Source organism: Hydra vulgaris, chromosome 12 (assembly GCF_038396675.1).
Source record: "Hydra vulgaris chromosome 12, alternate assembly HydraT2T_AEP".
Lineage (NCBI taxonomy): Eukaryota > Metazoa > Cnidaria > Hydrozoa > Anthoathecata > Hydridae > Hydra > Hydra vulgaris.
Genome location: NC_088931.1, coordinates 70767501 through 70795449, shown reverse-complemented (window position 1 = coordinate 70795449; position 27949 = coordinate 70767501). Strand labels below are relative to the sequence as shown.

The 27949-nt window shown below is 30.6% G+C and overlaps 2 protein-coding genes across 2 annotated transcripts in view; one reads left to right on the top strand and one right to left on the bottom strand.

Annotated features, from left to right (window-relative positions):
- Positions 1-1349: 1349 nt before the first annotated feature.
- On the bottom strand, positions 1350-6203 carry LOC100200096 (myb-like protein X). The gene is made up of 2 exons (XM_065814276.1): positions 5900-6203; positions 1350-5521 (listed from the first exon to the last, which is right to left on the bottom strand). The coding sequence occupies exon 2, from the start codon at positions 5467-5469 to the stop codon at positions 1705-1707; it is 3765 nt and encodes a 1254-aa protein (XP_065670348.1). The 5' UTR covers positions 5470-5521; positions 5900-6203; the 3' UTR covers positions 1350-1704.
- Positions 6204-12357: 6154 nt separating this feature from the next.
- The window catches only part of LOC100197676 (armadillo repeat-containing protein 1), a 37759-nt gene continuing 22167 nt past the window's right edge, over positions 12358-27949 (top strand). The window contains exons 1-2 of the mRNA XM_065814275.1: positions 12358-12681; positions 19251-19325. Coding sequence (XP_065670347.1) covers positions 12607-12681; positions 19251-19325 — 150 coding nt within the window. The 5' untranslated portion in view covers positions 12358-12606. The remainder of the gene's footprint in view (positions 12682-19250; positions 19326-27949) is intronic.

Genomic DNA, 27949 nt, shown 5'->3' with positions numbered 1-27949 from the left:
AAGCTCTAAGTACATTTTGATTATTATATCTTTTATTAAAGAATTAACATTGTCTTTCTTTTTATTAAAAAACTACAAAATCTACCAAGAAGTAATTTTTTAAAATTTACTAGTAATTTACCAGTAAATTTTACATTTGCAACACTAATTTAGGATGCTGTATTGGTCAAATTAATCAGAAGTTATGTTAAAACAGACACTGTTCAGTATTTCAAGTTTCTAAAACACTTTAGCAAGTCTAAAACAACCCTCATTGAGTTGAAGAATTGCACTGGTAAATGATTCTTTACTTAATTTAAAATCAATCAATTAAATGGATAGCTCTCCAGGATATATAAATTTGAACTTAATGATGTCAGTAGTTACAAAATATATTAAAATTATTAAAGGTTTACTCTTGAAGTTGTTTATAAAAAGGTTTTCCCATATCTTTGTTAGTAAAAGTAAAATTTACGCTAAACTAAAACACGTGGTATGCATAGATGCAATGGCACGCTCTACTATTAGTAATAAAACCAGCAGTAAAGTACGCTTTACTAAGCGTAACTTAGTAAGGCGTACTTTACTGCTGGTTTTAACTTAGCTTACCTTAGGTTAGATTCTCTCGTACTTTTTTTTTTTTGTTTAGTCTCAACAATCACAAACAGCTAAATTTATGGCTTTCTATGATCAAATTTACTCAACAGTTTTGAGTAAATTTGATTAACCTGTTGAGTTGAACAGTTTTAATAATAGTTTGACGCGAACTACATTTGTGCAGTTAAGTTATAACTACATTTGTGCAGTTAAGTTAATTCAAGTTATATTAAAAAATTCATGCTCAATGTTCAAGTTTCAATATCGTATTCCATTATGGGTCCTCTAGTTGTGATTGAGAACTTTGTAGCATAATAATATGTTTTTGATTGCATTTGGAATAATTGAACGAGTTTTTACGATTATATTCTAACTAAAAAAGTTGGGACGTATAAAATATAATCTAAAAAATGGGATTAAAAAACAAAATTTACTTTTGAAGTATTTTTAACTTTTCTGTTTGACGTGACAAAAAAATTTTTGCTTTTAACTGACCAACACTGACAGTTAGAAATAAGTATGTTGTCGCGTATTTTAGCGACCAAGACATGTTCATATTTACAACCATGCATTCGGAAAATATTGATCAGATCTAGATTTAAACCTGACCCAACTTGACTCAACGCAGCATGTTTGGATCGGGTCTAGTTCTACTTTTACCGACTTAGATCAGCGAAACCAACTAGAATAAAATGGTTTTTTGTTGAATTTATAAATTAAACAAGGAGAATATTAAAATAAATATGTCATTTTATAAAAATTATAAAATATTATTTCTTATAAAAAATTTCATTTATTTTCAAAAAAATAAAACACAATTACTAATATATACAAATATATATATTTACATGTATAATTCGAGCAAGAAAAAATTCATTTATACAAATCGTCAAATATGAAGTTTGTTTTCAACGAAATTAAATATTGAACGAAAAACAAATTATTTTAAAAAACAGATTAGACATTACTTAATTCCACAAAGTTTTGAGCTTTATAAGACTTTAAACTATGCGCTAACATTATTAACAATGCGCAAAACTCAAACAACTTTTTTGTTTGATAATAAAAAATAATAGCTTAATTAAAAAACTAAAACTTGGATAAAACCAGAATAAAACTAGGATAAAACTAGCTACTATCTATCATAATTGCCGCGAGACAAAATGCTCCTTCATGTGAAAGAACATTTAAAGTGTGGGTGCCGGGTCCAAGGTCACTCGTTATACTGTCAACTTGAGTTCTCTTTCCTGGGTCATTAGGGCGTCCTTCTTTTATTACTATTTGTCTGTCAGTCATATTATCTACCCATATGGTTGAAGAACCACCCCAACGTGTATGCGTTGTAATGGCTACCTCAGAGCGAAACCTTTTTGAACCGTTTCCACTGTACTTTTCGGGAATATAAAACTGTATTGCTAATAAAGCACCAGGGTGCTCAGCTTTCCAGCAAATTACTTTATCAAATCTAATAGGAAAGTTTGTTGCATATTCTAACTTAAACCCGTTCTCTTTTACAACTTTAACTTTTAGGTTGTTTGTAACTTTTTCATTTAAGTCTGCAGTGATTAGTGTCCAACACAAAGGCTCCGGAGACTTGAGACCCATAAATAATGGTTCCGGTAATACATATTTATCTTCAAATCTTTCAATATACCCATTATGGTCAATCGCCCATTGAAGTACAGCTCTCATTACATGACGTAAATGGAGTAGTAATAAAAGAGACATTTGAGCGTGACCTCTTAACGAAGGATGGTATTGGTCAAGACTAAATAAAGTTTCTATACTATAGCCTGGTTCATTTCTAACTAAAGCTCCGCACACCATTGCTCTCCAACTAAGTGAGGGAATTTTGTAATAATGAGCAATAATATCTTCACCTTGATCTTCAAAGTTTGGGCAACTATCCCGCGATGCTTTAAAATCTACACCTTTAAAAAAGTTTACATATAATAAAGCGGGTTTGTTTTGCAACTCTAAAACAATACGAGTTAATCTTTCTAAGGGTCGGGCGCCTTTCGTTGGTTGCATTTTATACCTATTAAAATCATTTGCCGCTAATTCCCATAATACAATATCAGTCTCTGTTGCTATATGATTTTTTACACAATATGAAAAATAATCTGTACCAATAGAACCTATGGCTATGTTATTAACAATCATATCAGATCCAGTCAATGGCGTAATCATTTTGTTCCACCAATCAACAAGTCCTTTATAAAAAAGTCCGTCAATATTTCCTCTATCTTTATAAAGTCCTCCACCAGCACTTATTGAACCACCAATGATACTTAATGTAATATCTTTCCCTTCTAACGCCCTTCTCATTACACCTTTAAGTCTATCAATACTTCCAGCGTTAACCAAACCTGACCTTAATATAGATGAGTTTAAGTCTAATGACTTTAAAGTGTGAAAGTGATACCGCCATGATTCCAACGGATCTTTATTTAAAAACTCAATTATTGCTTCGGCCTTCCTTTTATCTAGTACCTTTGGTTCAGGCATTTTAATAGGTAGTTTTGTTACAGGATTTGATGTACTTCTCTTAACTGCGGGAATTTTTCTTGTTGGTGTTATTTTAATTTGCTTTTGTGTGGAAACAAAATGAACAATAGAGGATCGAGTTGGTGAAGTTTTATGCGACTGTGTTGGTTTGGACTTGACTAAATATTTAAATACAGTGGTTTTAGGCGATGGGTTAACCGGTGGTGAAATTGTTACTCTTCGTGTAGATGATGTTGATAATGAAGATGAGGTTGGCTTATGAACTTTATTTTTAGTTTTTGAAAACTGCACACTTACAGAATTTAAATCGTTACTTTTAATGCTATTGTGAGACATCCACGAAATCTCGTGTCTTTGATTACTTTCACTTTTATGGCCTCCTTCTAAACTGAACTTTTGACTTCTTTCTTGCGTATTTTTATCTCTCAGCTCAATATTACGATAGTGATTTTGTTTAGATGCTTCAAAATTTGTTTGTTTTGCTTGAATAGTTTCATTTTCATCATCTGCTTTTTCTTCTTTATTCATTTTTTTAGTGTTGTAAACGTCATCACTTGTTTCGTCATAAGCTTTATCTTGTGAGCTTTTAGTAAATGGTTTTTTCAGACCATCCTCAACATTATCATTTTTTGTTTTTGTTTCATCGCGCTCATGTTCAGTCTCATTTTGGTTTTTTATCGCGGTATTTTGCACTTCTGCTGTATTTTTAAAATTGCTATTTATTGACATAAGCTTAAGTTTTATTTTTTCATGTAATTGTCTGATTTCTTCTATATTTTTATTTTGGTTGTCATTAAAATCTGTTTCAATACTATTATCTTGTTTATTTACGGTCTTAGTTTCTTCTTTAACTCCAGTCTCAGTTTTAGTAGTTTCAAATTCTTCTTTGTCAGAATTTTCCTTCTTATTTGTTAAATTTTCAGAGTTCTTATTTTCTGACAAATCATCTGTATGTATATTGTGAAGCGTGTTATTTTCAGCAAAATCTTTTAAGCTGTCCATTCCTGCTTTGCTCGTTTGACTTTCTTTATCTATTCCTGCTTCGCTGATTTGACTTCCATTATCAATTGGTGCTTTGCTCATTTGACTTTGCTCATTGTTTTTTACTGGATAATCAGGTATATCGGTTTTGATAACATCATCGCTTATAAAATCTGATTTCGAAAATTTTTCGCCATTTAAACCTTGTGAAATATTTGTCAATTTTGTGCTTATAATATCTTCTGTTTTGAAACTAGAATGATTAAAGCCATCAACAAGTCTTGCAACTTCCGAACTGCTTTCTTTGTTGTTATCAACATGTCTTGCTACTTCTAGACTACTTTCTTTATTTTTATTAACTGTTTGAGCTTTTGACGATTCAAAGTTTTGATTACTCGTAAATTTTTCTTTTTCCTCTTTATCAAAATCGGAGTTTTTAAAATTCTGGTTATCTTCCGTTAAACTTTTTTCATCGTTTTTATACAAATGCAATGGATTTGGTGTAGAACTTTTAAATTCATTCTGTTTTTGTTTTTTGAATGTCACATTAGAGCTTTCATTTTCGTCCTCGTTCAATAACTTTAGATTTTCTTTAACGTGTTTTAGTTTGTCAATGTCTGCATCCAGTTGAGAATCTTTAGCTTGTCCAGCCAATTTTCCAAATGGCACAAACTTTGGCTTTAAATCAATCATTTTGAAATTATCAGTTTCAGGATCAATAGGTACATCGTCTCTCTCACGTCCGATTTGTTCAACTTCATTCTTTTTAGAAAATACCTCTTCCTTAACTTTAAAAGTATTACTTTGATCAACCAAATCTTTAAATTGCTCTTCCATTTCACTAAAATGTTCTTTTAGTTCATCAAAGATCTTTTCTTTTTTAGTATCGCTGTTGTCGTTACCGTTATTGTTTAGAACAATAGTGTAACCAAGGTTATCATCTGGAACAATACTTTGAATTTCGGAACGTTTCCTTCCAGTTTGATCTAAATTAAAGTTATCAAAATCTATGACTATTAAAGTTCCATTTCCATTAACGTTTGATTGGTTGCCTCTTTTTAGAACGTGTAAAATTTCGCTTCTCTTTGGTTTTTTATTGTACGTCTTGAGATTTGATACATTATAGTATTTCATCTTAGATTTCAAAGGTTTGATACCTATTTTATTTTCATTGTTTTTATAACTTATTTTCACCTTTGACTTTGGACTTAACTTTTTATATGCGGGTTTTACCACTTGTTGTTGCAATGCGTTTCTTTTCTTTAAAGATATTTTCAATAAAGGATCGTTTAAAACTTCATTCATTAATTCAGTAAGCTCGTTGCGTCCTCGTTTCGGAACGTGCTGGAACAAAGTGCACAACGTTAAGGACACTAAAGACAGTCCAATAAAATGCGATAACATAATTTATCTAACCTCCTCTCTACGAACCTTCCACGGACTCTACAAAACGTTCCTATGAAACAATGTTTATTTTTAAATATTTATTTTTAATTGAGTTTTCAATTTAATCACGAATTTATAAATATTCTTAAATAATTTTAAAAAAAGTTACAAATTCTTAAGCGACTATAATTTTATATTCATTAAAAAAGAATTTTCAAGATTTTTCCATTTTCCAAACTCAAACTTTTTTAAAAATTCGTTGAGCTTTTCCAAAGTCCGCGACTAACATTGTTAATCATGCAGAAAGTAATTATTCACAAGAAGAACTTGTAAGATTTCAAAAATATAAACTCTCCAAAATAAAATTTTTTACTTATAATGGAAAGAAGTCCAGAAAGCAAGAAAAAAAAAAAATGTATATATATATAAATATCTAAACGACACGTACTTTTCCTTTGATCTGCAAGTTTCTTATAAATACTGCTAGTTGCAGCTTTTTTATTACGTTCATTACTGGAAAACCGACTTTCGCCCAAAACTTGATGAAAAACTTTTATCTCATTCTCATATGGTTAAAATTTAACCAAGATGTTTTCACAATAAAAAGTTTATATTATTACGAATTGCCAGATTTTCTTTGCTTATCCTCAATGAAATAATAAAGTTATTTTTTATGGAATAAGTATTTAGACGCCTATTGAACGTACAGCAAACGCTCTACTAAGTGATCTCAACAACAACCCCGACTGTTTGAATTCAGCATAGCGCATGCGCTTTGTATAGATATTTACTCTTAGATATCGCTATAGCACTCTGTTACTAAGTTCATTTTTCTTAGATTATGTCTAAAAAATATGTCTTTTTAAAATATTTTATTTCAAAATGTTGAATTTTAGCGTCTACATAAAATACATAAATGAACATAAATATAAAAATATATATAACAAAAATACATCAATTTAATAAACATATATTCATAGTAAGGTCAAAAAAAATATAAACTATATATATATATTATTTATATCTTACTTTTTGACTTGATATTTGAAGCTATTCTGTTAATCGCTATTGTGATTTTGGCATTTTTTTGATTTCGAGGAATTGGTACTAGTTTTCCTTTATTACAGTCAATGAATGCGGCTTTCAAAGCCCAATGTATTTTGAGGTGGCCAAAATAAGAAAATGAGTTTTGTCTGATTTTTTAGAAACTTAATTACTACAGTTTTAAAACACTTGAATGAGAACCAAAATATTTTTAATGCGGTGATAGTAGCTTCTAAGAAAGTGACCCGTAAAAATCTAAAAAAAAAAATAATAATAAAAAAAAAGGTCCTTGTTAGCCGACATTTGGCGACTGCCAACTATAGGTCCAATTTTGTCGACTCCAGTGTCTAATTTGCCAAATAATAATATTTGTAGGGGGCTAGACACCCCCTTACGACACCTTAGGTGTCGACACAGGGCTACCTCCCTTCCATGGGACGGCCCTTATAGAGTATATTTTCAGAACATTAAAAATTAGCAGCGACCTTTTGCGACTAAGAGATTTTTGACAAAACGACCAAAATGATTAAATCAAAAGTTTGAAATATTTTTATCTTTGGAACCGCCACAAACTTCTATTAAATGAAGACAACCACAAAACTTCTAATGAAGACAATCACAAACTTCTAATAAAAGAAGACAACCACAAACTTGTAATAAATAAAGACGACCACAAAACTTCGAATAAATGAATACGGCCTCAAACGAATAAATGAAGACAAACACAGACTTGTAATAAATAAAGACGACCACAACAGATTTTACTTATAAGATGCGTGAACGTCGGCTAATCGCAGAAGAACATAAATATTCAAGTTTCAATTTAATTGAAGAGCAGCGGTGAACACTTTAAAAAAACATTTAGTAGTATGCTTTACAAGATGATCAATTAAAAGCTAATGATTAATAAGGCAAAGTCAATTTACAACTACTTATGATTCATAATGCTGTTTTGTACAACCTTTGTACCAGGCTTTTTCCGTATCAAGTTCACAAAACGAATGTTTGCAGACCATCATAGTTTTAGTATATATTTTATATGCCCATTGAACTTCAGCATTAAATAGAAAAATAAATTTTGGATTTGAATGAAGTGGAAATTGATTTAGTAAATGAAAAGTTTGTTCTTATTGATTTTAATTTTATTCTATTGATGGTTGTTGAAAACCTTTAACAATTATAACTGACACATTGTCAACTCAATGCTAAAGTATTTGAGGGGCTACACCAACTGCCACGTTTAGAGAACCTTTTAAATTGCTTTGCAGCAAAAAAGGAACATTTACCTAAGAGATAATTCTTTTATATGTTTCAATAAAACTTTTAGTGTTTCTTTCAAGAATTTCAAACCGATTTGAATTCAAACAACGCAAAATAACTGAAAAGTTTAAGACAATTTTAACCAAGAGAAGTTTATCTAACAAATAATGATCAAAAGTAAAAAAATATTAGAGTTGATTTTCCCGTGGAGCAGAAAAATCTACAACCTCCAATGTTTGTAGAAAAGAGTTCTCTGACCTAAGGGAACTAAGCGAAATATTGGGGATTAATGAAACACTTAATTGCGATCAGTTAACAACAAACATTGAATCCAGAGTTATTTGAGTAAATGTTCTAGACAGGCAAATTTTAAAGACGCCTTCAACTGTGGAAAAAGATACTCCGAAACTCTTATCAGTTCTAAAGAATCTTGACAAGTTTAAGAAAACGTGAACAAGCTTTCAAAAGATGCAAAGAGTTTTATATTTTTAGAGGTAGGGAATAAGGAATCGTTAAACCAATCAAATTCTTCAGATTCAGAATCAATGGAATCAACAGAAATTATTAATTTTGAAGATGAAACAATAAACGATTAAGAAGGTACTTTTTTAATTTGGAAGATGAAAGTATTGACATGTGAAAAAATATAATAATATTGCAAGATTTATTATATATTACTAACATTCTTTTTTTCTTTTTCAATATCATTGATGTTTGGCCTTTTAAGTTACAAGAAAATATATAGTAAAGCATAATCTCTTTGATTTACAAGAGAAATATTAAGAAATACAAGCCCCTTGAAGTTTTAATCCGTTAAATTACAAAATAGCTGCAGTTTCATTATAACAAACTTTCATTGAATTATTATTTATAAATTCTAATTTTAAATAAAATAAAGCATGCCATTTTTTGTTTATATTTACAATGCAAATTATTAATATAATTTATCATATTTCAAACATAAAATTTTTTTTGGTTTTTTATTCCTGATTTGTAAATATTTAAAAATTTGCGATTTTGTTTTATTGGTTTCCAAATTATTTGGTTAAGTATTGACCGTCATCAAGAAATGACTAAATGCATTATTAGTAAGAAAGGAGGCGTGAATTTCATGGTTAAATGCCATTTCGCGGTGCTCTTCAATAAGACAGTTACAACTTCTTGGAGCACCTAGATAACTTTTAAAAAAAGCTAGAAATATAATGTATGATAGATAAGGATTTAAAACTTGAAATCGTTTAGTATTTTTCTGTGGACTTTAAACTGATGAGTAAAGGGGTCAGTTAGATAAAATGGCTTCTTACATTTGGTGAAAATCAATCAACAATCGGACATAAAAAAATTAAATTTCAGAAAACGTAAAAAGACTTCCAAATACAATCAAATTAAATGAAGCAAAACAGAAAACTTACTATCTAACGAAACTTGTTATCTATATTGCGAAATCACTTTTGGTCATTGGTGATGAAAAGTTCTTATACAGAAACATGCCTGAATGTTTTGGATTGCACTTAATTACTATGTAAATAATAGTAAAAAATAATTCATTTTTTGTTTACTTTCCTCATTCGCGATTATTGTGACTTTGTTTTTTGTGACTTTATACTGCAAACCAAATGAAGTTTGATTAGGTTTTTGCTTGCTTTGTCGCTAAGAAATGTAGGAACATAATAAGAGATGTAGGAACATAATAAGAGATGTAGGAACATAATAAGAGATGTAGGAACATAATAAGAGATGTAGGAACATAATAAGAGATGTAGGAACATAATAAGAGATGTAGGAACATAATAAGAGATGTAGGAACATAATAAGAGATGTAGGAACATAATAAGAAATGTAGGGACATAATAAGAGATGTAGGAACATAAGAAGAGGTGTTGGAACATAAGAAGAGATGTAGGAGCATAATTAGCAAAATAATTACTTTAATAGGTACGACAACATTATTACAGCAACTTGCAGCAAAAAAACTAGTCGTAACTATTAGGGGACAACTACTAATGTAACTGTTAGGAACAACTTGTCAAGCTGTCCCTAACAAGTTGCTTGCCTTATTAACTCGAAATTTTGGTAGCAGTATTGTTTTAATTGTTATTAAACTTGCTAGCCAATTTCGTTTATTTATTCACTAGCCAATGTCGCTCAAGGGAAATAAACAATTTTTATACATTTATTTGGTAACTATAAGTAAGCATGAGCGAGACTAGGTTTTTTCAAACCGAGACGAGACTGAGACGAGAAGTTTCTACTTCTCGTTAGACCGAGAACGAGACGAGACGAGAAATTTAAAAATTTTTAAAAACAAATTTATTAAAATCCAAGTAAAAAAAAATGTAAACATAGTTTTGACAAATAGACTCAAACGACATTTGTCAAATGTAAACAACTTTTTCAAATAATAATTCAGAATTTTTTTACCAAACTTTTCCAGCAAGACAATGTTTTCTCTGATTAAGATGATTTGTTCTACTTTTTCTGGGTGTAAGTTGTGTCTAGATGATCGGACGACATTTCCACCTGAGCTAAAAACTCTCTCTGATTTAGTTGAACTTGCTGGAATAGCTAAATTTTGTCCAGCTAATAAAGAGAGTTCTAGCAATGTATTTAAATGCAATTTCCACCAATCAAGAATCGGAAAGTCTTTTTTGGCATCAGGGAGATATTCATACTGGCACATTTTGCTCAAAATAGGATTCAGTTTAGATGTTGGCTCTTGTGTTTCAAGTCTGACGTTTATCTTGCGCTTCAGTTTTGAATTAGGGGACAAATCTGCTGAAAGGACTCTGGCAACAGGTTGGCACTCAACATTATCCTTAACCTGTGAGGCTAACCATTCTTTTGTTGTTTGAAATTTTTTGAAGAGCTTTAAGTGAAGTCCCTTTAAAGCAGGATTTAAGTAGTTTGCTGCAGCACTCAATAAGTTTCCAGTGTGACAAAGAGGAAATCTTTTATCAATGCAGCTTTTCATCCGTCTCAATAAATTGATTAATTTTGTCATGGATTAAATAAAGAGAATCGGCAGACGTGTTAATTTTTGGAATAGACTCAGCCGACCACGTTTTTGTAGCTTCTTTAAGTGGTGCCAAAATTTCTACTGCTCCCTCGATTGATTTCCACTGTGATGCACTGATGGTCTTTGAAGAAAAAATATCTTCATTTGCACATAAGCTGATAATTGCACTCTTTAGATGTAGGACAGAAGCCATGCAATCCAGTTCACTATTCCATCTTGTGTCAACAGATTGGCGTAACTGTCTAAAATTGATTCCTTGAGCGTCTGATTCTGATTCAAGCAACTCAGCTGCAACTGTTGACTGGTGAGTTAAAGAAGCCAAATCTTTGCATGTTTGCAACGCATCATCCATTCCAGCAGTCATTCCAAATGAGTCTCGAACTGCACATTGCAAAATATGATTGTTGCACAAGTATTGGTCAAGGCGCTTTGAACATTTGACTGCAAGTTTCATGTCTCTTGCCTGGTCGTTCACTCAGTACATTGGCAAATCAGCATGCAAATTTAGTTCTTCTAAGAAAGAATCCAGCTTTTCTTCAATTAGGATACCTGTGTGTCTGCCTGGGAACTGTTGGACATGGGGTGTCCAGTGATGTAGTCTCCAATTTTCGTATATAGCATGAAAAGTCCAAGAGATGTAGCTGTCCTGAGCTCTAGAAGTCCAAAGGTCAGAAGTAAATGCAGCACTTTTTAGATTTGGCGTAATCTCCGTTGTTATGCTCTTCATTCCAGCTTGAACTTCTCTAGACCGAATTGAAAGCTTTCTTGAATATGTTGTTCTGTGATGAAGGCTCAGTTTAGGTTTGCAATGTCAAACAATTTCTTGAAACCTCTTCCTTCGACTGCTGAAAAGGATGTAAGATCAGTGCAAAAGTAATCCAGCATTGCAGAGTCAAACTGTTTTTGAATGGAATTGTCTTTGTCATATTTGGACTTTGTTTCAAGCATTTCGACCATGGTTTGTTGTTTCTTCTTAGGAGGAGGAAGAAGAGAGTCGTCAGTTTTTTCAGAATACTCAACGTAATCTTGGCTATGTTTTTTTTCGAGGTGACGATAAAGTCCGCTTGTGTTTTTATCTTTTGTTTTCAAAGACTTTTTGCACGCCTTGCATTCAGCACCGTCACTTGTTTTTTGAAAATATCTCCAGATTTTGTTTTTTCTTGGTGACATTTTTGATCGTTGAAATAAGGCAAGAATATTTCTTTTCAATATGAACAGTATGTGTCAAGTTAAATTCCACTGGTAAACTAATGAAATTAAGTCGAAAGTGCACCATTTTATACAAAAAGTTTTTGTATTTAAAATCTAATTAAAAATTAGATTTAAAAAAAAAATCTAATTAAAAAATCTAATTAAAAATCTAATTAAAATCACGGAGTCAAAATATTAATTAATTAAAAAAACAAATTATTAAGCATTTTGTAAATTATAACAATTTTTAATTTGGAAAATAATATAATATTTAGTCTCGTTCTACTTCTCGCGAGAATTTTCTATTTCTCGTTCCTCACGAGAAGTCCCATTTCTCACGAGAAACAAGAACGAGACGAGATCTCGCACATGGTTAACTTCAAGGGAGCTAATTCCGTTTGCGGCTACGCGCGTTGCAGGAGTAAATAAATTTAGTCCGAGAAAAAGTCTCGCAACTATTTTTAATGAGTTTGGTGATTTGTTAAATTGATCCATTTTACAGGTCTTAAGTATAACTTTTACTATTTAAAAATAGTGGGTTACTTTTTTAATACTCAGTCAGACAATTCCTCCTAAATGGTTTGATAATCAAACCAATCACTTGCTTTCTTCAAACTACAACAAGAATCTTGTCCTTTACACCAATGGATCCTTTGGCGATTGTAAACCAGTTTCACTCACTTGCAAAGAATCCTCAAAATAGAGATACCATTGTCAAAGTATGATTTTGTATTATTTTATATAGTTGATTCATTGCATATTGATTTCTTTATTAAAAAATGGTTTATTTAAAGTAATAACTTATTATGAAGATTAATGTCATAATTTAAAAATACTTACTTAAGGTAAATATATAATTAGTAATAATAATAATTATATTGTGATGTTATATGTATCTATCAAATATATTGGCTTATAATTTTATAATCATAAAATTATAAATCATTTTTACTCAATTAACGATCAAAAACTCATGATTTATTATAAATCAATAGTTTTTTGATCGTTAATTGAGTTAAAATGACAATAAATTGTCTTAAAATTTTTAATTAATAAAATTGTTTACGAGTAATTGTGCTTTTTAACGTTTAAAAAATTAAGAGTTTCTTTAAAAGGTAAACAGAATTTTTTATAAATTTTAATAAATTTTTAAGGATTGCTATGCATTATTTTTTTAATTTGTACAATCAATTTTAGAAATTATATTTTATTAAAGTTATTCAAAAGTTAACTACTTGATTGAATTTGACATAATTCATTGTTAATTGGCATAGTTTGTTGGAAGAGTATAAACTTTTTCTTAAAAATCATTATTTAAAGTATTTTTTAAAATTGAAACTTTTTTTTTGTTTTTTTAATTTAGTTTTCATTTTAACACAAAAAAATCTCAGTGAAAAATTATGACTCAAAGATTTTAGATTGTACTTTCATTAGCCCTTTTTTAATTTTATTTTTACTGCAACGTTGTAAATGATATTGTGCTGAATTTAAAGTATCTGATTTTAAATCAATGTCTTAAAAATAAAAACATTTTAAAGTCTAAACCTTTTGTTTGGACATAATAGGTTGATAAAAATATGTTAATTCCAAATTTAAGAATTCGAATAGTTTATAAATTTAAATTTTATAAACAACTTACAAATTAGGTAATTTATAAGTTATTCAATGTTATTGTCACAGAAGTACAAGTTTTTTTACATTTTTTTGGGTTTTTATTAATCCACAAACAAATATGTATATAAATTTTTTTTTTTTAATATATGTGAAGTTTATGTTTGTAGTTAATGTATCATTCATAATATGTCAGTTTATAGTTATAATTATAATTTGCATTTATTGCTTTTTAACATTTTTAATATACTTGATTTCTCCTATTGTTTTTAAGTTTTTATATTCTTACATTGTGAAGCAATGTTCACACATATATAAAATATATATGTGATACATTTGATTTAAAAATAAATTATTTAATTTTTAGATATTGACAAAATACCTCGCACGTTACATTGTTGTGCATCATTATGTAAAAATTTTATGTTTTGTTACGTAAAAATAAAGGGTATTTTGATACATAATTTTGTTACTTTACAATACATCTCCCTACATAACATTGTTATATGGGTTATAACAAATAAGCATAGGAAAATATTTTCAAATTGTTTAATGAACAAAGTATTTGCCATGGTTGGTATCTGAGTGTGATGTGACTTGTAAGTGACCGGGACCCCGGCTAATTATAAAACTTTTTACAAATCTGACTCTGGCAAATTATAAGATTTAGTAGGCTTTTATTTTATCAATTAAAAATCACTAAGTATTATTTTTGAGGTTTTTGATTGAAACTATTTATTTTTAAATTATGCATGAACAATTTCTTCAAACCTTTGATTTTATCACTGATTAAGGAAAAGTTTATAGTTCTGATCAAGGAATTTTTTGATGATTTTGTTATATCACTGCAATATCATGCTTGCAGCAATTTATAAGTTTATGTTATTACATGCATTTTTAATCCCATCACATTAAACACAGAAAACTATATAATCCATAGATAGTTTACCCAGTGCAATCAATATTTTGTGGACACCAAATTAAATCACTTAAATCTTAAGAAAAACAATGCAAAAAAACTTTAATAATGGTGCTCATGCATTTTTTCAAGAGATAACTTTCAAAATCTCTCAAAAAATAAAAGATAAAATATTTTACTAGAAAAATTCAAAGTATAGTTATGAGACATTTTACTTCCGAAACAAATGCAAGTGTTTCAAATAAGGTGCTGCTCCAATGCAGGCAACTCCTATTTATAAGGTGCAATATTTGCTGAGAGAAGCTGATAATCAGATAGATGTGTGGTGTGACTCTAAAAAGAAGCCACGATCTTGGACAATAACTAGGAATAGTTAGTGTATCGAGCAAGCTTAGTCAGAGAAGATTAAGGTGGTTTATGTATGTTGAGCAATAAGGATGTAGATGATTTGGCAGCTTCAGGAGAAAAAGGTAGAGGTAGAAGTTAGAAAACTTAAAGATAGTGTGTTACATATGGTATGAACTAGCTATAGTTCATACCATATGTAACACACTATCTTTAAGTCTATTTCATTACATATTTACATATTACCATATGTAAATATGTAATGAAAGAAGATGCTCGAGATTGTTTAAGTTCTAGAGAAACAGTTATAAATTATAGAAGCTTAAGCAATGATGACGATGATGATGATGATAATTGTGATGAAGATCGTGATGATGTTTATATAAATATATACATACATATATATATAAATTCCAATATGCTGTTCTTCTTTTACCATGAGTTATACTAATTAACACTTCTGTTAATTAGTGGATTTTTTTCTGCAGAATATATATGTTTACGCAATTGATAGTTGTGTTATGACTTTTTTTCTTCGCTTTTTTGTGAATTACTGGTTCAGCTTTTGGAATTTAAGTCAGCATTCAGAAATGATGACCTAATTGCTGAGGTTGGCAGTTTTTTGCTGACTTTGTTTCAATGATGTTATAATGAAATCTTTGTGTTAAAGATTTTGTGCTGATCTCATACTGAACAAAAAGAGTTTTTCTAATTCTGAGGGCTGGAGGTTTGTTCTTTAGTTTTGTAAGTATCTTCATATATTGAGTAAATCACATAAAGTATCGTTCTTGTTTTCTCTGAGTTTTATTTAAGTTTGAAATAGTCATTCTTATTTTCACTGAGTTTCCATAGATTCGAACTAGTTAAAACATTTGCATTGCTATTTGTTCTGTTCCTTTAAATATATTTATAAGTTAACTTATATATGAATGTTAAGTTACTTTTTATATGAATGTTTGTGTCCTGTCTGAATCCCTGATGCGGTGTTTACTCACCTGTAAGTTACTTTATGTATGTTTGTGTTTTTTTTAAATCTTTGGTGCAGTGTGAAAACTCAGTAACTAATTAGTTACTCTAACTATGAAACCTAAGCTTACCTTAATCTCTAGTATTTTGTTAGATGTAGTGTTTTTCCTAATGCATTTCTAAAATTTCATACCTGATGTTTTAAGGCACTGTTTGCATAAAGTAGTTCCTGTTAGCTGCTCTAGGTCAGGTCAGGTTCAGGATCATCACAATCACCCTGCTACTGGTATCATGTAACCCAGTACTACCTGCCCCATGTCCTGCTGCCTTGTAGGGTGTACTTTTTTAGGCTAGGAGAAACAAACTCCGACTTAAAAATCCCCTGCCTCAGGGATCTTGGCTGGGTAAAGGCTAGAGATGGTGTCTCGATAAAAATACTCATCTTGGTCAGAGGTTAACTGCATCCGGCTACTGTAGGTGGCCTCCTAGGCAAAGACTTTAGCGGTAAGCAGAATAATTTTGCTAACCAGTCTTAAACCCCTTCTTCATCTATGGCTTCATCTATGGCTGGCGTAGATATGAATCTGTGTTACATTGTTTCCTACCTAGTATGATGAATGCTGGATCTTCTTGATTCTATTCATAGGTGTTTGCTTGTACCTCCTTGATAGTGGCTATGCAACTCTTTCTGTTAACTTTATGAGGGTACAGCTCTAAAACACAGTTTAATGGTTCTGAGGCCAGCTGGTATCCAGTACTCTGTGGTACTGTGAACTCTCAGAAAGGATGATTCCGTCAACAGCTACTAAATATCAGAATATTAACAGTGCCATGAATGGTGTGCCTGTTTCTGCTTTTAGTGCACATTCTCGAGGCCATATAAGGAGCCCTGTGTTACAACTTAAGGTTAATTAACAGGACTGAGATAATTGCATAGCTCATTGCTTAGGAGGCCATGATATATATATGAATGTGTCAAGTCTCTTTAAACTTAAATCATATTAAAAGTAACTTAAAATGTTAAACATAAAAAACCATTCCCACCACCTAACTGTTTTATATATCATTTACAAATATTCGTTGTCTACGAAGTAATCTTCCATCAGTTGAGTTTTACCTCTTGTCAAATTAACTAGACTTGCCTGCTCTTAATGAGACTAATTTAAGTTCTGTTATTCCTTCTTCTATTTTCAGTGTTGATGGGTACTATCTTTGATTCAAAAAGACTTCAATAGTCACATGCTTGGCTTGGGAGTATACACATACTTCAATTCACCTATTTGTTATAAAATCAGGTTTGAATCCTTTGATCATTCATTTATGTGCTTCTGCTAAGCACTTTTTCACTCTATCACTTTTCACTTTGTTTTTTATCATTTTCTTTCTTCCCAAGAAGACTACATGCTTCTAGATAAAATTTCTGATCAAATTAACTCTGACCTCTTTTGTTACTCCTCTGTGAATATTGTTTTTTTTGTCAATCTCTTACTTAAGTAGTTAATTTTGTGACTTGCTTTTCTAACAAGCCTAATAATTTACTTTCACTCCTTGATCTATGTCTTGTCTCTGATCCTAGCTTGTGTTCAGTTTGTTCTTTTTCTCCCTTAGGTGGTTCTGATCATGCAATGATCTCTTTAAATCTTTAATCTCATACTTTGTTTTTGGATTCACCCAATCTTTTGGAAAATCTTCAACAGCATCATTAACAAAGATAGGTCTAACATTCCATCTCTCATTGAAGGGACTGATCTTTCCTCTCCAAAGGTTAAGGCAGAACTATTTGCAAAGAATTTTTCTTTTAATTCAACTCTGGATTCTTATGGCCATTCTCTTCCTTTTAAACATTCCATTCCAATTAAACAGGTTAACTTGTTGTTAGTCATTCAAATCACTCCAGCTTCCGCTGCTAAAGTCATATCTCAATTCTTCTACGGCTTGTGGTATAGGCAACATTCCTGCCATAGTTTTACAAAATTGTTCTCTCTTAAATTCTCCCTAAACTATTTAATAAATGCTTGACTGAGTCTTGTTTTCCTGCCTGCTGAAAATGGCATTTGTTGTTCCAATTTTCACAGATAAAATCTCCAGTGAAAATTTTGATCCCTCTAATTATTGTTGATTATTAAAATCATCTTTGAAGGCCAACACTCTTCTTCATTTCCAGTAACTTCTGGGATACCTCAAGGTTCTATGCTTGGTCGTGTTTTGTTTATTATCTACATTATTGATCTTCCTGACAACCTTACTAGGGGCTATTTTAGGAAAAAAATTTGGGCAGTGGTACCCCCGCCCGAAGAAATTTAGCGGAAATATTGCCGAAAATCAGCGTTTTTCTGGGAAAAAGACAATATAAGACAATAAAAATGTAAAAAAAAAAAAGGTCCTCAATTTTTAATTTGGGCTGCACCCAAATATGGTTGGAGCTGTCAAAAATAGTCTATAATAGCCCCTGCTTACATCTAAAGTAGCTCTTTTTGCTGATGACTCAACTTTATACTCCTGTCTTGACAAAAAGTCTTCTTTTTTTGATCGCTTAAAACAGGTAGCCAATCTTGAATCTGATCTCACTTCTGTAACAGTTGCATTGGGGCTCACAATGGCTTCTTAATTTAAACTCCAACAAAACTCAGTTATTTACTGCAAACAACTATTGTAATAGTTAGACATTCCTATGTTAATGAATGGCAAATCTCACTGAGTCCTCTTCTTTATGTCTTCTTGGATTATCGTTTACTACTGACCTTTCATGGAAACCATATATACAATCAATTGGTGAATTAGCATCAGCTAAAATTGCTTTTCTTTATCTTGCCATTTTCTTACTCCTTGTTCCATTCTCTACCTCTATAAATCTCTTATATGTCCCTGTATGGAATACTGTTGTCATGTTTGGCTTGATGCTTTCTCTACTAGATAAGGTTCAAAAATGCGTTGTAAGCAAAGTTGGATCCGCTTTATCTGCTAAGCTTGAGTCTCCCATCATTGTTAAGTTGCATCTCTTTCTCTATTCTACAATTACTATCATGGTTACTGCTTAAAGGAGCTATCATATATCAGAAAACTCATTCTCGCATGACTCGTCATTCAGAGTCTCATTTGTTTACTCTGTCTCTGTATGGTCTAAAAACTTTTATTTGTTTACCCCCTGCACTTCAACTCTTTCGAACTTTCTCCCACCTTCATGTTTCCCTGACTCATTCAACCTACAACTTTTCAAATCTTCTGTGAATTGTTTCCTTGCTCTTTAACATTGTTTATTGTTTTCTAGTAACTTTTTTTTTTAATTCTGATTTACTCCAAGCAGCCTTGCTTGGAGTAAATCAGAATTAAAAAAAAAAGATTCTAAATTTTTTTGGAGCTTAAAGTTGTTTTAAATTTAATAAAAGTGGTTTCTCCTTATTGACTTTAGTGTATTATTAAAATATAATATTATTGTTGATTTATTAGGATCAAGGATGCCTCGCTGGACTAGTTTTATTTATGGATAATAATGACCCAGAAGTAATTAAGTTAGTATTGCAGGTAATATTTATATTAATTTTATTTTTACTTGTAAGCATCTTATTAAAAATTCAAAAAAATATGCATTAACATTTTTTGTTCAAAGCTTAAACTATTTTAAAAGAAAATATTAAACTAGTTTCTGAACTTGAAAACTAATTAACAGTTCAATTAAAAACTAAATATACAGTAACATAAAAATTTTTTTTTGCACTAGTACAGAAAACAAAACAAATTAAATCCAGATATACAACTTTTATACATTTTTTCTTGCAAAGTAAGATGGTGTATGCCTCTACAATACTTCAAACATAATCAAAAATGTTTTTTCTAAATATATATATTTTTTAGTCGTAGCTTTTTTAGGTCTTTTTTTAATCAGGTCTTTTTGATGTTAAAGTTATTTTCACTTTTTTTAGCCACTCTTTTATTTTGTTGACATAAAATGAAAATCGTTACCCCTTTTTCTAAAACAATGAAAAATTAAAAATATATGAGGGTTCTAAATTTTAATAAAAATCTTTTGAATGCCAAAATTAAATTTGATAAAGTTTTAAATCTATTTATAAATTATGATCCAATTTAAGGGTAAAGAAAATTAAAAAAAAATTATTTTTCGTCAACCAGGAATACACTTTAGTGCTTTTTTTTTGTGTGTATTTTTGTTCTAATTCTTAAATCACCTGATTTGTGCCTCAAATCAAAGTCTATTATTTAGAAGCTTAGTGCAAAAGATACAAAATTGAATTCAATTGTTTAATAACTGGTTTAAATTAAGATATCTTATTAACTTATAATGTTAAAATAATTTTATATAGAATGCATCTATTTTTTATTTTAATTTGTATTGATAAAGTCAAAAGTAGTTTCTTATTAAAAAAGAATAGTTTTTACTATATTATAAGGACATATATATATATATATATATATATATATATATATATATATATATATATATATATATATATATATATATATATATATATATATATATATATATATATATATATATATATATATATATATATATATATATACATATAAATATATATATATATATATAGATATATATATGCGGTAGTGGTGTAGTGGTAAAGTGCTCGCTTAATAAGCGAGAGGTTCCGAGTTCGATCCCCACCACGTCCCTGGTAATACCGCGCTCAACTTGTTTCTCCGCGCAGCGGCCTTGTTCGTCAAGGTTCGTGTTTCGGAGTTATAGAATTGAGAGAGGGTTATAACCACTATTAAGTAGCCTCCTCATCTGTAGTGGCCTTCTCGGCCTTGAGGAGGTGAATAACAAAAAAAATGTATATATCCTTATATAATATAAAATTTAAATAATATATAGACTTTAATGGTAAAAAAGTCACTTTCAATCCTTTTTTTTTGTTGATATTTTAGCAACTTCAACAATTAAGTTACTTTTTAATGTCATTTATAAGTTTAAAAATTAAGAAAAATGAGGATGTAGATTAAGTTTTATTGTTTTTTAAAAAAAATCCCAATAATACTAACTTGAAAGGTTGTTTTATTTAATTGTTTTTTTATTGTTTTATAATATTTTTAAAACATGCGAGGAGTGTTGCTACATCAAATGACAAATAGGTAAAATATATGAGGAGTGTTGCTTTTTTAATGTAAAACATGTGCGGAGTGCACATGTTTTACATTAAGAGACTATTTTATAGCCTGCTGCTACTAGAGAGTGCTGCTATATTGTTACAATTTTTTTTTTTTAAACATCTTCTCTTCCAACAAGGCTGCAAGCAACCACTAATTAAAGTCGGAAGTTACTGAAAGAGAAAAGATGAAGATTATAGAGCAAGATAACGATTGACAGACGACTTGAAGGATTGCAAATTATATGAATCAGGAAAGCAAGATAAAGGAAGCAAATTCTAAAGAACTGATGTTTGAGGAAAAAAACTAGAGGAATAAGAGTTTTTGGAGCACTTAGAAACAGTCACAGAAAAAGGATAAGACTTAATTGAATGACGAGTAACACGAGAATGAATTTTAGTAGATGGCACAAGAGATGCTAGCTCTTTAGAGCAGTGCCCATTATAGTATTTGTAGAAAAGAGAAAGAGAAGCGACATTACGACAATGTGATAATGGTTTGAGGTTTGCTGCAAGAGCAAGTCCAGCTATGTTTACAATGCATTTTTGCACTTTGTCTAAAAGAGAAAGGACATCATTAGAAGATCCGCCCCAGATATGGCAACAGTATTCCATACAAGGCAGGATTTGAGATTTATAGAAATAGAGAATAGAATCCGAAGTAAGAAAATGTTGAACTTGATAAAGAGATACAACCTTAGCAAATGCTAACTTTGCAACTGATTTGATATATGGTTTGCAAGAAAGATCGGAAGTAAGAGTTAATCCTAGAAGATGAAGAGTAGATGACTCATCGAGTACATCACCGTTCATAAATATAGGAAGATCTAACTTATTGCAATAATGATTGGCTGAAAAAAATTGAGTTTTATCTGTATTGAAGTTCACCAACCACTGTGAGCCCCATGCTGTAGCAGAAGTGAGATCTTTTTCAAGGATCTCACTTCTGCTACAGCATGGGGCTCACAATGGTTAAATGCCCCCAGTGCTTAAATGGCCCCTTCAAGCAATCAGAGAGTGTTGGTTTCTTATCACAACAAGAATAAATGGTAGTATCATCTTAGATGTGAGAATATCTGGAAGATCGTTAATGAAAATTAAAATAAGTATAGGGCCAAGGATATACCTTGTGGAACCCCTGAAGTTACAGAATAAGAAGAAGAGTGCTGTCCATTGAGGACAACTTTTATACTATGATTAGAAAGGAAGGATTCAATAATCTTAAAGATGTTACCAGATACACCATAAGAAGAAAGCTTATGGAGAAGACCAGCATACCAAACTTTATCGAAAGCTTTTGAAATGTCAAGAGCATTGGCCTCAACCTCTCCACCTTTATCTAATGCACGATAAAGCCTATCGGTTATTACTGTTAGCAAATCAGCTGTAAAATAAGAAGATCAAATTTATTGCAATTTAAAATAAAGTTTTATAATTTAAGAACAAAAATTACTTATTGTAGTTTAATAATGATAAAAAAGCATATAAATGCACAATTATGGTAAAATAAGGTTTTTTAGCTACGAATGAAAACAAAAATTTTTTTTTTTTATTTAACTTATAAGGAGCTACAGTTTACACTATTCGAAGTTAAAATTAATAACCAAATTACTATGTAATTAAATAACAAACAGCGCTCGCTAGTTTCATTATTTAAAATCGTGCACGTCTGAAGAACTTGTGAAAATTTTAAGTCAATTTTAAAGAAAATATTTTTAGTAAAAATTTTTTGCTGAAGTCAAGATATGTTTAAACAGTAGAGTTTCCATATTGTTAAATAAAGAAGTTATATTTGTTATATAAAAACATCACACATAATTTGTGCGTGACATACTTTAAATTTAATTATGCAGTATAAGTTAGTAAAAAGGTTTATTTCTTCTAAATCCAGCATGTTTTTTTATATGAATTCCAGCTGAACTTTATCGTATTATCTGCTTAATCGTACCCCTCACTAACTTGTCCAGTTTTTTAGGGTCCATTTGACAAAAATCTTCGCTTGGCTAGAACTTTTAATTTGAATTGCATAAAAGTCTATGTAATAAAATATTAAAACTTGCAACACTTCAATGAAAATTCCAAACTTAAATGTTAAAAAATAAAATATCTCTCCCTATATTTGTAAATATCTAGCGTAATATTTATAAATATCTTATAAATATCTAGCATAAAAAAGTTTATCAAACTAAATCTTCACTTTAAGTTTCAACAGGTTCGATCACATTCTATTAATTAATGACTGTTATATTTAAAATTCAAAAACATCAAAATGTTGGAATATCAAATATTTTTTGTCAAATATAAATTAATAAACTTAATATTTTCACTGGTATCATTGAATCAATTAAGTTTATATTACAGTCTATTTATTAAAAAAGTTAAAGCTAAACGCAACTTGAAATAAAAATAAAAACGTTTTAAAAAACAATACGCAAAGCAAATATATTTGCTAAATAACTTTGAATCCAAACTTTTGGAAGCATGCTCGCAAACAACAAAATAAAAAATGTTACATCACTAGTTTCACAACACATTTCTCAAAATATAGGTCAGTATATAAGTTATTTATATATTATATTTGTATAAGTATATGTATACTTACACTAATATATATTATATTAGTATAAGTCTATTATATATTTATTAAGTATATAATCAAGTATATAAAATATTATTAATTTGATAATAAATAAATGGCGTATTCATTTTAAATTAGAAAGCAGTTTTCTTTTTTGTACAAACAATGAATGAAAAGTTATGAAGTCATTACTGCTAACAGATAGAATGGAATGTTTACTATTTTTAAAAGTTTTGTCCCAATGAGAATAGAAAATTTAAATTAAAAAATTAAAACTAGATTGAATTTTAAAAAATCATTTTAATCAACAAGATTGTTTTAATCAACAATAACAAAAAATCGTTTTAATCAACAATATTTAGTAAAAACATAAGATTCTTTTGTTTTATTGTTTTTAATTTTTCGCACATCTTTTGTAGATAAAACAAAATATTCTTAATCTTTTATTTTTTTATTTTTAACTATTATTTATCTTTAATTTAAATTGAAAACGTTTCTGTTGTTTAGAATGTCTGCAATCAAGCATGTTAATTTAAGTCCAAAAAGGAAACACAGTTATGTAGTCATCTTTTAGTAAATAGCGATATTTCATTGTTTTTATTTAATTTCAAAGCTGCAATAACATATTTTTTTCGGTAGATAGACAAATGCATTAACTAAAAAACAAAAGTTTTTTGTCTGATTTCCCGGACTTCACATTAAAAAAAATTCAAACAAAAAATTGTCCACTCTTTTCCTTTTAAGCATTGGTATGCTTTTGTGTGAACCCCTCCTCTTACTTGCGTAAGTAATTTATGGATGGCCCCATGGTAAGCAATTTCCAAGTCTGAATATCGCTCTCGAAGACTTGATGCAGAGCGCGATTATGCGCGCTCTGCATCAAGTGCGTGAATATGCGCGCTCTGCATCAAGCGGATAATGTATTTCAGTATTACAAGTGTGAAATATCGCGCTGGACAATTTTATTCATCACATGCACTGTAAAAGGATTGTAAACAAACGTCAAAACACATTTTTACAACCCTTACACCTTCAAACCATGTTATGGCATGATAAAATAATTTTTTTGCTTAAAAGTGTTTTATCTATGAATGTTATTTGAATAAGAATTTATATATATATATATATATATATATATATATATATATATATATATATATATATATATATATATATATATATATATAAATTCTTAGAGTATATAATTACACAACTAGAATGTTATTTGAATAAGCTCTTATTGTTACTTTCAGCCCAAATCAACTGTTCCGTGTTTTGCTCAGAAAGGCTATTGCGTTTACTGTCAATTACTCCTCCTCCCACAGAGTTAACTCTTTCTGATGAACAATTTGTAGCTTGTACAGTAAGAAAATCAAGTGCAACTTTGGATAATAAAGGGAAATTTTACATTTGTTTTTACAGTAAAGAATCTGACAATCTGAATATCCCATTGTTTTCTCTTTGGTGTACACAATAATTTCAAATTTTAATTGCTGCACTAAAGTTTTCTCTGGTAGGATTCAATTGTTAGAATGTTCAAATATTTTATCTAAAGTTCCATTTGTTTCAGATAAGAAATTTGTTCCTATGATTTAAATTTCATTGGGAACCTTAGAAATACTTAAATTGTGCTTTTTTTCAGATACCATTAAGTATGACTCTACAACTTACATCTCTGCCAAGGTAAACATTGCTGATTTATATTGAGGGTCTAAGATGGTAGCAATAAGAAAAACATCTTCATTTAATTCAAACTTGATTTCCAACTGTGTAGTAAGATCATCAAGAAATTTAATTATCCCTTATTTATCCATTGAGCGAAGGCAGTTTTTTAAAGTTATAATGCGCGGATAAGCCAGTGGCACTTTCATAGTTTTTTTTTATGTGTGCACTCAACTAGAGCAAGTTCTATAGAACTATGATTTTTTTAATCCATCCCAATAAGTTAGTAGTGCTGTTAAAGCGCATTTCCACATCCACTGGAGGCTTTGACTCGGGTTTTCCTTGAGAAATCTGATTTTGACTTTTTGAGAGCTGCCTATCTGACCATTGATGAGTGAAAATATCCAACTATTTTATAAGAATTGTTTGGTTGGTAGCTGATTTTACACAAAGTTGGAGTTTATGAGCACAGCAGCCAATTGATTCCAAGAAATTTAAGTGCGCACGGCATACTAGGAGTAGTGTCAGTTGTAGCTCAAAAAATATTATCTGAAATCAATCAAATTTCGACAGCATGTTTTTGATAATTTTATTTTTGAAAGCTTTGTGAAAAGCATTTATTATTTCAAGACTTACAATTGATAAACAGCATGGTTTTAAAAGCCACAAGGATGAAATATGGTGAAAAGTAGTAACAAGAAAGTTATTTATTATTTATTATTATAAACATCTTCGCTTCCAACAAGGCTGCAAGCAGCCACTAATTAAAGTTGGAAGTTACTGTAAGAGAAAAGATGAACATTGTAGAGCAAGATAACGATTGACGGACGATTTAAAAGATTGCAAATTATATGAGTCAGGAAAGCAAGATGAAGGAAGCGAATTCCAAAGAGCTGATGTTCGAGGAAAAAAACTAGACGAATAAGCGTTTTTGGAGCACTTAGGAACAGTCACAGAAAAAGGATGACACTTAATTGAATGACGAGTAACACGAGAATGAATTTTAGTAGATGGCACAAGAGACGCTAGCTCTTTCGAGCAGTGCCCATTATAGTATTTGTAGAAAAGAGAAAGAGAAGCAACATTACGACGATGTGATAATGGTTGAAGGTTGGCTGCAAGAGCAGGTCCAACTATGTTTACAATGCGTTTTTGCACCTTGTCTAAAAGAGAAAGGGCATCATTAGAAGATCCGCCCCAGATATGGCAACAGTATTCCATACAAGGCCGGATTTGAGATTTATAGAGGTAGAGAATAGAATCCAGAGTAAGAAAGTGGCGAGCTCGATAAAGAGATGCAACCTTAGCAGATGCTAATTTTGCAACCGATTTGATATATGGTTTCCAAGAAAGATTGGAAGTAAGAGTTAATCCTAGAAGATGAAGAGTAGGTGACTCATCGAGTACATCACCGTTCATAAATATAGGAAGATCTAAATTATTGCGATAACGATTGGCTGAAAAAAATTGAGTTTTATCTGAATTAAAGTTCACCAGCCACTGTGAGCCCCATGCTGTAGCAGAAGTGAGATCCTTTTCAAGCTCAAATGCCCCCTCCAGGCAATCAGAGGGTGTTGGTTTCTTATCACGACAAGAATAAATGGTAGTATCATCAGCAAACAATGCCACCTTAGATGTGAGAATATCTGGAAGATCGTTAATGTAAATTAAAAAGAGTATAGGGCCAAGGATAGAACCTTGAGGAACCCCTGAAGTTACAGAATAAGAAGAAGAGTGTTGTCCATCGAGGACAACTTTTATGCTACGATTGGAAAGGAAGGATTCAATGATCTTAAAGATGTTGCCGGATACACCATAAGAAGAAAGCTTATGGAGAAGACCAGCATGCCAAACTTTATCAAACGCTTTTGAAATGTCAAGAGCGATGGCCTTAACCTCTCCACCTTCATCTAATGCACGATAAAACCTGTCAGTTATTACTGTTAGCAAATCAGCTGTAGAACGAGAAGATCGAAATCCATATTGATGGTCAGAAAGTAAGTTATTAGATTCAAGATGAGAAATTAAGTGTTTGTTAATTAAAGATTCAAAAACCTTGCTTATGATAGGAAGAAGACTTATGGGACGGTAGTTAGACGAATCAGATCGCTCCCCAGAATTTTTGAAGATAGGGATAACAGATGCGGCTTTCCAGCAGGCTGGAAAACAAGACTCTGATAAGCACTTGTTGAATAGTTTTGAGAGTATAGACGACAGCTCTGGAGAACACTTCTGCAAGACAATAACAGGTATGTTGTCTGGGCCACAAGCTGTAGAAGAGTCTAGACAGAAAATCACTTTAGATACAGATGCTGAAGTGATATGAATGTCAAGCAATGAATCAACCTGTTTGTTGGCAATATCAGGTAGAACGCAATTAGTGGAATCAAGAGATGATATTGATGAAAAGTTTTTAGCAAACAGTTCGGCTTTGTCTTTAGGTGAGGTGACAAAGTCTGAACCATACAAGAGAGGTGGAATTAAAGATTTGCCCTTATTATTGATACTATTAAAGATTCTCCAGAAGTCACGAGAGCCTAATTTTTGAGATGAGATACGAGATTTCATGACCTGAGAATAGCGGGTTTTGGCGTTAGACAAAACCTTTTTACAGTTGTTTCTAGCAGTAATAAACAGACGTCTGTTTTCTGGAGAATTGTTTTGCTGATAAATATGGAAGTAACGGTTTCGATTGGCAATCGCAGCAGCACAGTGTGGGGAAAACCATGGAGGAGAGTGAGGCTTGACCTGGAATCGTCGAGAGGGAATAAAAGATTCCATGCCAG